At 35.5% G+C, this 12,475-nt stretch overlaps 1 protein-coding gene across 1 annotated transcript in view; it reads left to right on the plus strand.

Moving 5' to 3' along the window:
• The first annotated feature begins 4,233 nt into the window (after positions 1-4,233).
• The window catches only part of LOC122019585 (cycloartenol synthase 2-like), a 125,464-nt gene continuing 117,222 nt past the window's right edge, over positions 4,234-12,475 (plus strand). The window contains exons 1-4 of the mRNA XM_042577040.1: positions 4,234-4,452; positions 6,630-6,732; positions 6,926-7,107; positions 11,451-11,567. Of these exons, the coding sequence (XP_042432974.1) occupies positions 4,234-4,452; positions 6,630-6,732; positions 6,926-7,107; positions 11,451-11,567 (621 nt within the window). The remainder of the gene's footprint in view (positions 4,453-6,629; positions 6,733-6,925; positions 7,108-11,450; positions 11,568-12,475) is intronic.

Consider the following 12,475-nt stretch of genomic DNA (forward strand, 5'->3'; position numbering starts at 1 on the left):
ATTAACTTCTTGAGCATTTGCACAATCTCATTACAAGATTTATCTCCATTAATCCTCTTAGTCTTTTAAGACAAATAGGTCTCGGAGATGTTAACATGTTAATCTACTTATGTCATAAGGAATTTAGATCTAAATTACAACACGTATTGCTTTACAGGTTTTAGACAAAATTCATTTATATCATGAAATGTTACGGCATATAATTTGCAATAAAGAAATTAAGATTTCTTTGAAATCTCTTGAAACATTGATTCTTCAAATAAATTTTGAAGAATCGGCTTCGTACTATATGATCCAACAACAAACCTCGCTCTGATACCACTGTTGGGTTCGGAGCGCAGCGGAAGACATATAAAGAATTATGGATCTTTCGTGGTACATATAGTTTTACACAAAATTATATAAAAATATACCTCGAGTCCTCGATAGGTGTGAATAATATCACAAACAAATAAGATAGATAAGAGCCCCACGTGTGACCCCTCTAGCGGTATCCATGGGCACTAGATCACGAACTTGACACGATCCGTTAGGTGCTAGCCTTGGATCGACAAAACCTTAGAAGCACTACGATCTCCTCCGAACGAAGAAGAAGTTGACGAGGAAAACTCGGAGAGAATAATTCTTCTTTGCATATTTCCGAGGATGACTACTTATAGCCTCCAAGGAATACGAAGAGTTAAGTTCTCAATAAATTCATCATTTATGATCTTCATTAATTAGGAAGATGAAGAGTTATAGGCTCCATAAATTCTTCATTTATAACCTTCATTATGATAACTCTTCAAATTCTTCATTAATTATCATTATTATGACTCTTCGAATTCTTCATTAATCATCATGATTATGGCTATTTGAATTCTCTCTTCTTTGTATCAAATAAATCCATATTTGATCTTGATCTCGACTAGCTTCCGATACCATTGTTCATGTCTACGTGCTATGCGTGCGACCCTCTAGGTTTTATACACGAAAGCAGTGTAAATCCATACATAGACTAAGGTAACCGTCTAGCAACAGTTTTTAGCCACCCAACGCGATAAAATTAATATCAGTCATAAACTCTAGACCACTATGAACCGATTACTGTGTAATTCAATCTCTTCATCTAAAGCCTACATCCCAATTAATTCGATACATTATGCATCATTACCAAATTAATTGTTTTACTTGATTTTCAAGATATAATAGAATCCTCTTGAATGATAAATCATTCTTCCCATGGCCATGGATTTTGAGTCACTAATATCTTTATCAAGCGGCCAGGATGTTAACTCCTAATCTAAAAGAGCGATGAATCCTCTATTGACTCAACACTATTCTCTCTACGTTTTGTCGTTACACCCAACTACCGTATTAATCACAATCCGATTAAAGACTGCTTTTAACGGCGTCAAAGCACTTAACTCCACACATAGAATAAATGAAGGTCTCAAGTCAAAAGATCAGTTACACTCGTTTATAAGAGGAATAACCAATGATTCTTAATATGTAGTCTCCTCTTGAGCGGGTCGTGTCCAGTGCACCTCTAAACTCAAGGCACCCCCAAGTACAACTTGGATATCCATCCCTCTAGTCTATCTCGACCTAGTCATACTCAGCGTTGATCTAGATATCCATGTCCCCTCTAGATATCTATCTGATCAAGGACTGTTTTCATATTAATATACTCATTAATCTGTGGGACTTTATCATTAATCATATACGTACAGAAAAGTAAATAATTAATGATAAATTCTTGCCTTTATTAAATAATTATCCACAAAATACATAAGGAGTGTCTTGGCATATAAGTGCACACACTAACACTAACTAGAGGTTAGGTAAGCGAAAGTCCTAATTGGAGGTTAAACAATAGAAAGTCATAACTGGAGGTTAGGCAGGTGAGAAATATATTGAGTGACTGGCCCTAACTGGAGGTTAAGTAAGGGAAAGTCTAACGGAAAGGTTGGCAAGGGTAAAATCCAAGTAGGTCAAAGGTTATTGGACACTTGGTGATCGAAAGTCGAACAAGAAGTTGGCAAGAGAAAATCCAAGTGGATCAAAGAGGACGACTGTACACTTGGTGAAAAGCCCTAACAAGTCAAGGATGACCAAATGCTAGGTACTGGGAAGTCCCAATAGTTCACGAATAACTGAATGTTGGGCAAAGAAAGTCCTGGTAGGTTGAGGTCAACTGGATACAGGCAATACGTGACTTTACTTTCAGAAATGATGAAATAAGGGTTAGTTATCGATTGCTAGGAAGTGAAATCAATTGGCAAAGCCTAGACACAATTTGCATGCTCGAATTGATTGGTTTGATCGATTGTGCAATGCTAATCGATTGAGGCAATCAATTAGTAGCATTTTCCATGAAGCACAGTAGGATTCGAAATTGATTGAAGTAATTGATTGGGACGTAAGGAATCGCAATTGATTGGTAGCTATTTCATGAGGAAACAGAAAGCTACCGAATCAGTTAGCTTAATCGATTCAACCTTATCAATCAATTGGCCAATTGACAATGCTTTTTCAAGAGAACAAAAGGCTTTGAAATCGATTGGTATGACTCACCAATCAATTGGTCAGGCGAAAAAGAGCTATTCTACTGGTTTGAATAGTCAAATTCAATATAACAATCGATTAAGGGTAAGATCAATCGATTAAGAGCCATTTACTTTCCTGAAAAGAATCCTAGAAAAGAGAGTTTCATGATGTTTTGAAGATGTCGGCTCTTGTGTGTTTGAGAGACAAGTACTGCTGCATTTTCTACCACCTAGAGGGAATCTAAAGCAAGAAAAGAGCAAACAAAATAATATTCATTGTTGTAAAGTCATTTTCGTTTTAGTTTGTACTCTTGTTTGTGTTTTGTTGTTGTGTTCTTGTAAGAATAGTTTGTACGAGACTTCTCTACCTCCGGAAAGTCTCCGAGAAGGAGGTTTTATAGTGGAACTGTGAAAGAAAATAGATCCTTGGATTAGTCACCTCATAGAAATAGATATCAAGTAAAATTCAAGTGTTAATATTATAGAATATCTTCGCTTCAAGTTTTCATTGATATTCAAATTTGATAAAGTGAAGCGAGCTATTCACCCCTTCTAACTCATACTGGTCCTAACTATAACAATAAATAAGAATATTATTCTTGGTTGATTTTTACTAATGCATTATTCAAGGACTTATGTTTGTTTTACTTTCCCTTCTTTACGTAATGGAAAATTTGCATTGAAACTCTTGGAATTTACTTTCTTATTCTTTTTCAAAACACCCTTTATAACTTTAAAACTGCTAAAATACCATTCAATAGATTCAAATGGTTGTTATTTCAACCTCAAGCTTTTATTTAGATCATTACTTAATAGGAAAACAATGTATTTTGTATATGATATACCTTCTTCCACGTCGTCATTTCCTTCACGTCAATTAATTAATTAATGAGGTTCATGGTTAGAGTAAAATGATAATAGTTTTAAAATATTAAGGATATTTTGATTGAAATCGATTGATCTAGAAAGCTTTTATTACATATATTTCAGGTTCTATCTCAAATTTTATTACATATATTTCAGGTTCTATAAATTTTTGAGATGATAAGGAGTTTGAATATAATATCTATTATTATTTTTGGTCTTTTCTAATGTGAGATTTTGAAAAAATAAATTTGAGTCAACTAAATCGGTAGGTGAAAGAGAAGAGGAGAGCGATTTGCTTACTACGAAAAGATAAAAGAGAGGAAAGGAGTGGAAAAAGGGAAAGGAGGAGCAATTAATCCCTAAGGAAAGGATTTTTTTTTTTTTTTTTTTTTTTTAGTGTTTGGATTTTAGATCCTCACCATTGGCAGTCGGAGATCGATTTACCTTTATTGCCGTTCAACATGAAACACAAGATGAAGAGGTAGGATGAGTGAGAGGGAGATTGCCGGTGCATTGACAATGATATATATATCAAAGGATAGATCGAACCGCAGCAGTCGGATTGACCGGCATATTAGATAACTTAGAATAAGCACAAGATGAACACGAGGAGCTCCTATTTTTATTTGAGAATTTATAGTGGCTATGATTATGATATATAGAATTATTTTAATATTATTAATTTTTTTATTAATTTATGCGTCTGAAATTTTGTTTCTTATTAGGCATTGGTGCCGGAACTTCCTCTAGTAAGGTGGTTGGTTGTCCGCAGCGGCGTAGCCAGAATTTACAATCAGGGGGGGCAAATTCAAGCTAACCATGACACGCTGTTGAGGTCATGCCTGATCTCGCCACCTCGCTGCAAGGCCGTAGCCCAGGCAAAACCTCACATCGAGGTCGCGACCAAAGCGAGATCTCTCCCTGTGACGCCGCTGCCATGCTATCGCTAAGAGAGGAGAGGGAAGGCGAGAAGATCGAGCATACCGATGGGACGATGCATACTGGTGCTAGAGATCGAAGAGGAGAGGAGAGGAACATGCTAGAGATTGGAGAGGTGGTGATCAGAGAGGAAAATTTTAGGGCGCTGGAAAGAAAAATTGGGAATAAAAATCTTAATTAGAAAATTAATTAATGATGGAAACTTAATTCAATCACTAAAATAGCAACGGAAACATAGTTTGTTGCTAAATAAGTGACTATAATTTATTTCGATTTCTAATTAGCGACGAAAATTAAATTTCATCGCTAATTGTGAGTTTTCTTGTAGTGAATTATATTATGAGTTACATTAAATGATATGATTTAATTGATCAATGAAATTAATCACCTTCATATAACAAATTAAACAATGCTTGACTAGCAAACAAAAATATAAATATATGAAAAATTAACATTATATGTTTTTCTAACACTTAAATTCGTAATCGAAAGAAATAAAGCAAGAAAACTTTACCTTAATCAAAAAGTGTTTGCTGTGGAGTATCGGCGAAGCGACAATGACAACGCTGGCAGCAAACGATATCAGTGTTAGTGATAGCGGCGTTCGGCGATAACAACATGGATGACAACGACATCAATGTGCAGCGGAGGATTTTGAGGGTAAAATTAGGATTAGGGAAAGGGAAAGAATAATAAGGGGATTATAAGAGGAAGACGACCACGGCAGTGAAAAAAGGAAAGGGGATTAGAAGGAAGAAGAAAATATGGGAAGGGTGAGGGGAAAAAATACAGGCAATGGGAGAGAAAAAAATATCGAGAGAAAGAAAAAAGTTGGCTGAGAGAAGAAAAAAAAGGTTTGGGTTCTCTTATTTGTTTTAATTGAACAATTTGTAAAAAAAATCTTGATATTTTTAGAATTTATAATTAAATTACTTTTAAATAATTTCACTGTATTAATTTTTTCCCTAAATTTCAGGGGGGGCGGCCGCACCCCCTTGACCCTATGTAGCTACGCCCCTGGTTGTCCGATAGATCTTTTTGATGTTTAAGTTAAATTGAGATGAAATACATGGTAAAAGATAATTTGTTCACTTTTAATGTCCTTACTAATTTATCCCTAGATCAAGGAGAAAGTAAATTATAGATAATTATTATCTATTAGTATAAGTGGTCAAGGTACATATGAGGACATGCTCAAATGCGACTTAGATGATATATAATACTTACTAGTGTGATCGTGCACACGCGTATATAAATTATTTGGGTCTTTAAAAATCTGAATTGTTTGAATTTTCTAGTGTCACCCTTACGTTCAGAACCAAAAATTAATTATTTGGGTAAGATTCGTCAGACTCATGTAATAGTGTAATAATGCAAGGTTGACGCTAGATAATCCCAGCAATAAACTACTGTAATGGGCTTCCCTATGTAAAAAATTATTTTAATTTAATATTATACTTATCTTAGTAAAAGAAACTAAGAAAAGTATATTTTTAATATCGTCGGCCTAAAATATTTATAGAATTTTCTTTGATATAGTGTTGTCAATTTTAAGATGTAGGACTAAAGAGAATTATATTTTTTTATATAAAACAACCAGATAAAATTAATGATGAGAAAAATTTATAATAATACATCGTAACTGAGTCTCGAATTCTAGATCACTGATTGTTTCGCTTGTGGAATTACTAATAAACCTTGGAATAATTTTTAGTGTGAATAGAAAAAAGGATAGTAACGTAAATTCATTTTAGGCTTCACCAAAATTAGTTAGTAAAGAGGGAGATTTTAATAAAATAGTAAGATAAGAAAAATAAAATATAATGAGAAGAGTAGAGAAAATAATAATTGGGTCATTTTTTATTACGATTATTTCTGTCACTTATAATCTATTTCATTAATTTAATTAAAATTATTTAAATTTATAGTAATTAAATTAACTATTTTTTTTAAGAATAAAACATTTTTGGCAGCGCTATTTATTTTTTCCTACTTTTCTTTCTCATTTTATTTATTTATTTATTAAATATTTTTTTAAGTTCTAGCAATACGTGCTCATGCGCATTCATATTTTAATACGACAAAAGACATTCTTTCGTCCCAGTATTCCACTAACCTATCTCTAAATTAATACAATAAAAATAAATTATGAATAATTATTAGTTATTAATGTAAGTGACTTAAGTAGGAGGAAAGACATAGTTAGAAGCACTAAATTTTGATCTTAAAATTTTATATAATAACAACCATCATCTCAACTCATGTGCACATTCACATTTACATTTACATTTTTAGCCGGTGCCTCAGGGAAATGGATTCTCTGATTCTCTTGTCCTGATTCGTTCCTGGACCATGATAAGGAGATTGGTGAGAAATAATGACCCACATCTGTTAACAGGTAGAGGATCATTATCTTCCACTAATGTAAAGATTGGATCAAGAGTTGATTTAATCTTTACGGACTAGAGGATCTCATCCCGTATCTCGTGGAAATTTAGTCAGTTTGGCAAATGTCATTATACTCCTCCGATTTTCATCATTTTAAGTAATGCGAAACTTAACGTTAGTTATTAAGAGTCCTTGAGCTTCAGATGCTCGGCATCCCAGCCAAGAGCGAAGCGTACGGCAGCTTCAGAGCTTCTACACCCACCTTCTTCCACTCCGATACCCTTCGGTGAACTCCGTCTTCCACCCGATCGACATGTGGAAGCTCAAGGTGGCTGAGGGCGGCAGCCCCTGGTTGCGCACGACTAACAATCACGTCGGCAGACAGGTGTGGGAGTTCTAAAAGAGATATAACAGAATTATCCAAATTGACCGGATCAAATTACCAAATCAAATCATATTAGTATTTGGATTAATTATTCTAATAATTCTGTTATAATTATTCTCGGAATTATTCTAATAATTCTGTTATAATTATTCTCAGAATTATTCTTAGAATAATTCTGTTATTTATTAATTAGTTATTTGACCAAGTACTTTTGAACATTATATATTGTATTGTCCTTAGGGCAAATATCAATGAACAATAGATTTTATTATTCTCATCTTATTCCTTCCTCTCTCTCTATTCTTCTTCTTACATGGTATCAGAGCCATCTCTCTTTTTTATCTTTCCTCAACTTCTTGAGGCGGAGATCGTATAAACGGCGAATTTTTAAATTTTTCCCTCAAGCCTCTTATTTTCTCCTACGTGTTTTAGTTTTCTTATTCTTCCCTATTTTTCAGAACAAACGAAAAATACTTATTTTCTTCCGCTGCCAACCCCTTTGCTTCTCTTTCCTCTTCCTTAATCTCTTTTTTTTTTTTTCCACTACCACCGGACAAGTTATTTTTTACTTTAGATGTCAAATACTCGACGACATCAAAGAGGACAAAAGCAAAGTCCATACCGATGTCAAATTTGTCACATCGTCGGTCATACTGGAAATATATGCCCTAAAAGACTTGATTGGTCTAGGGTAAAATGTCAAATTTGTCTTGGAATTGGACATTTTGGTATTCAATGTCCTAGTCCATTTGATTCAAATTTCATTGGTGGTCCTACAGCCTCAAGACAACCATCTATTTCACAAGTATATCCTAAAGTTCTTTCGTCTGTGCCTACTTGTGGTAAAAACCCAGAGTTCTCATCTACTGATTGGTATATTGACACTGGAGCTACTCATCATGTCACATCAGATTATAATATCCTTACAGACGTAATGCCATATTATGGCTCAGATACGGTGCAAGTAGGCGATGGTTCAGGTTTGCAAATTGCTAATCTTGGAAACACATATGTTCATTTATCTAATCGAACTTTTCACATGCGCAATGTCTTTCATGTTCCATCTATCACTAAAAATTTACTTTCTACACGCCAGTTTTGTCTTGATAACAATGTCATTTTTGAATTTCATCATAATCATTATCTTATAAAGGATAGAGGAACAAATGCTATTATGTTTTATGGGAGAATCAAAATGGCCTCTATTGTCTTTGAGTTCTTCAATCAAAGCTTTTGTTGGTGAACGCACAAATAAACCAACTTAGCATGCTCGACTTGGTCATCCTTCCCTTCGTATTGTTCAGTCAATCATCAATAGGTATGGTTTACCTACTTCTATTACCTCCTCTCCATCTTATTCATGTAGGGCCTGCATGGAATCTAAAAGTCATAAGCTACCTTTCTCTTTATCTGATCATGTTTCTAATTTTCCACTTGAGATAATCCATTCTGATGTTTGGGGTCCTGCACCTATTTTGTCTAATCAAGGTTTCCAATATTATGTTACATTCATTGATCATTTTAGTAAATATACTTGGCTTTATCCTATGAGAAGGAAATCTGATTTATTTGATATATTTTGTAATTTTCAAATTCAAGTTGAACGATCTTTTAATCGTAAAATACTCTCCTTTCATTCTGATTGGGGAGGTGAATATCAAGCTCTCCATCGTCATTTTGTCTCTTGTGGAATTGTTCATCGAGTTTCTTGTCCTCACACTCCAGAACAAAATGGCTCTGCTGAGAGAAAACATAGACATATAATTGAAACTGCCTTAGCTCTTCTTCATCATGCATCAGTTCCGCGCAAATTTTGGGATGAAGCTGTTAGCACTGCAGTATATCTCATAAATCGACTTCCTACACCATTGCTCAATCATAAATGTCCTTTTGAAAAACTTTATAATCAAACCCCTGATTACACTTTCCTTCGAATTTTTGGTTGCGCATGTTATCCATGGTTACACCCCTATTCTAAACACAAACTTGACTCTCGTTCACTACAATGTGTTTTTCTTGGTTATAGCAATTTGCACCATGGTTATCGTTGCTTGCATATACCAACAGGACGAATTTATATTTCACGACATGTTACTTTTGATGAGTCTTTATTCCCTTTTTCGGTAGCTTCTTCAATCTCTCCTCCAGATACAAGTGGCACCTTCTTAATGCCACCTAATATTATCAGAAGTGATGGAATTCTAGGTCCTGCTCCGGAGCTCTCTAATAACTCTCCTATACCATCAGAATCACCTCCGGTTGCTGCTCCAATCTTAGAAGTCTCGCCGATCGAAGATAATATGCTCTCTGGTTCCTCGGATAATGCAAGTCCGTCATCTACATCACCATGTCAGCCTACTTCCTCGTCGTCATCAACAAGTGATTCAGATGATAATGCTCCTCGTCGCATGCTTCCCATTAGTGATATTTATGAGCGTTGCCCACCAAATGCAACTCGATATCCCCTTCCACGAGCTCTAGTGGTTTCTTCCAAATCTATTGAACCAACCTGTTTTACACAAGCAAACAAGGATCCAAACTGGCGTAGTGCAATGACTACAGAATTTGATGCACTTCTTCGCAATGGAACATGGACTCTAGTTCCGCGCACTCCCTCAATGAATGTTGTGGGCTCTAAATGGGTATTCCGTCTTAAGCATCGAGCTGATGGTTCTCTTGAAAGATACAAAGCTCGACTTGTAGCTAAAGGATTTAGTCAACAGCCAGGTATTGACTTTAATGACACTTTCAGCCCAGTCATCAAAATTACATCTGTCAGACTATTATTATCAATAGTTAGTTCTAATTGGCTTGTACGGCAATTGGATATTTCAAATGCATTTCTCCATGGTCATCTTGAGGAAACTATATTTATGGAGCAACCACCTGGTTTTATTCATCCACAATTTCCATCTCATGTTTGCCAACTCAAGAAATCCTTATATGGTCTTCGACAAGCTCCTCGTGCATGGTTTCATCGACTATCTAAATGGTTACAAGCTCAAGGATTTTCTGGATCAAAGACTGACTCGTCTCTATTTCACAAATATAATAATGGAAATACGATATTTTTTCTTATTTATGTGGATGACATTCTGATAACTGACAATGATCACAAGGGTATCACAACTTTATTAAGTATTCTCAATCAAGAATTTCCTACTCGAGATTTGAGTATTGCTCATTTTTTTCTTGGTATTGAGCTTATTCCACATGAGGATGGCTACCTTCTCTCTTAGAGCAAATACATTACTGGACTTCTTCAAAGAGCCAAAATGGATGGAGCACGTCCAGTGTCTACACCAATTGCTATAAACAACTCTCCAACTTCATCCTCTCCTGCTCTATCTGATCCACAGATTTATCGAAGTATTGTTGGGACCTTACAATATGTCACTATCACACGCCTTGATATTACTTTTGCGGTAAATCATGTTTGTCAATTCATGCATGCTCCAACTGAACAAAATTGGGATAATGTAAAAAGAATACTTCGCTATCTCAAAGGTACTATTCTACATGGTCTTCTTTTATATCACCAATCGTCTCGAGATTTACATGCATATAGTGACGCGGATTGGGCAAGTTCTCCTGAAGATAGACGCTCTACTAGTGGATATGCAATATTTCTTGGACGAAATCTTATCTCATGGAATTCGAAAAAGCAACCTACGGTATCTCGTTCAAGCACTGAGGCAGAATATAAAGCTATAGCAAATACAACGTCAGAAATTATTTGGCTTCAATCACTTCTCTCCGAACTTCATCTTGCATCAAATATTGTACCAAAAATTTGGTGCGACAATATTGGAGCAACATATCTCACAGCAAATCCAGTCTTTCATGCCCGTACAAAACATGTGGAAATTGATTTTCATTTTGTTCGTGAACGTGTGGCAACTCAGCAGTTATCCGTCTCTTATATTTCTACTGAAGATCAAATCGCTGCTATCTTTACCAAGCCACTATCCAGACAACGCTTCAACAAGTTAGCAAGCAAACTCAACGTCAGAGATCTCCCGTTGAGTTTGTCGGGGGGTAAAAGAGATATAACAGAATTATCCAAATTGACCGGATCAAATTACCAAATCAAATCATATTAGTATTTGGATTAATTATTCTAATAATTCTGTTATAATTATTCTCGGAATTATTCTAATAATTCTGTTATAATTATTCTCAGAATTATTCTTAGAATAATTCTGTTATTTATTAATTAGTTATTTGACCAAGTACTTTTGAACATTATATATTGTATTGTCCTTAGGGCAAATATCAATGAACAATAGATTTTATTATTCTCATCTTATTCCTTCCTCTCTCTCTATTCTTCTTCTTACAAGTTCGACCCCAGCCTCGGCACGCCCGAGGAAATCGAGGAGGCGCAGAGGGCGCGAGAAGCTTTCCGCAAGAGCCGGTTTGAGAAGAAACACAGCGCGGATCTGCTCATGCGGTTGCAGGTACGTGCTGTACGTAGTTCAAACATATTCAGTTCCAAAAGCAGATGGATTTGCTATCGATCGAAATAGTTGGGTATTAACATCCAAGAATCCAATCATTTGAAATGCCAATTTGGTTTTTGTTCGGAGTCTAAAATTGTTAGCATGATGTAGATAAATGAGATACCTTGTGGGAATTATTTTCTTATTCTTGAAGTATATATATATAGGTGAAAGTATTTTTTTTTAAAAAAAAAAATTGATGACTTCCTTCTTCACTTGCTCGGGCTTCTCCTCTCCCGATGCTTTCGGAGTCAAAGCTACAACAGTCTCCTAGCTGGCCGAGATCTGGTGGTGTGAGAAGCAAAGCACATCAATGGGGACCGGCGTGGCTAGCGTGGTCCCTCCGACGATCAAGTCAGCATTGAATCGAGATATGAGACTAGTGGCAAAAGGCGAAACGCTTGACCCTAGTGCCCTTGCTAGTCCGCCCCAAGACTAATATGGAGGAGGTAAATCATGATAACGAGAGACCTAGTGAATGGAGGGTGAGTTATTCCGGGGTGCAGAGATTTATGCCTTGCTACCCCGAGTTTTAACTACACTGTAGAAATAAGAAGAGAAAAAACTAGAGTTTGCTTTATTATTATCATCAAACTTAATGAAAAGTTACACAATGAGATGTTTGTATAGCTATCCTTAATAGCTAATAAATAGAAATTAAAAGCCTAACAATAATAATATAATCTAACACCCACAACCTCAAGTGACAACCTATCATTCACTAACCATCTCAGCTAAGCCTGTGGAGGCATCGAGATATAAGAAAAAAAATCATCATACATTCACTTACGTTTAAGGTCGTTCCTATTAGGAGGCAAAAGAGTCATCTGACTCATGCCCTTTTTTTTGAGAGGCCCATAATTTTG

The sequence above is a fragment of the Zingiber officinale genome, chromosome 9A (assembly GCF_018446385.1).
Source record: "Zingiber officinale cultivar Zhangliang chromosome 9A, Zo_v1.1, whole genome shotgun sequence".
NCBI classification, from domain to species: domain Eukaryota; kingdom Viridiplantae; phylum Streptophyta; class Magnoliopsida; order Zingiberales; family Zingiberaceae; genus Zingiber; species Zingiber officinale.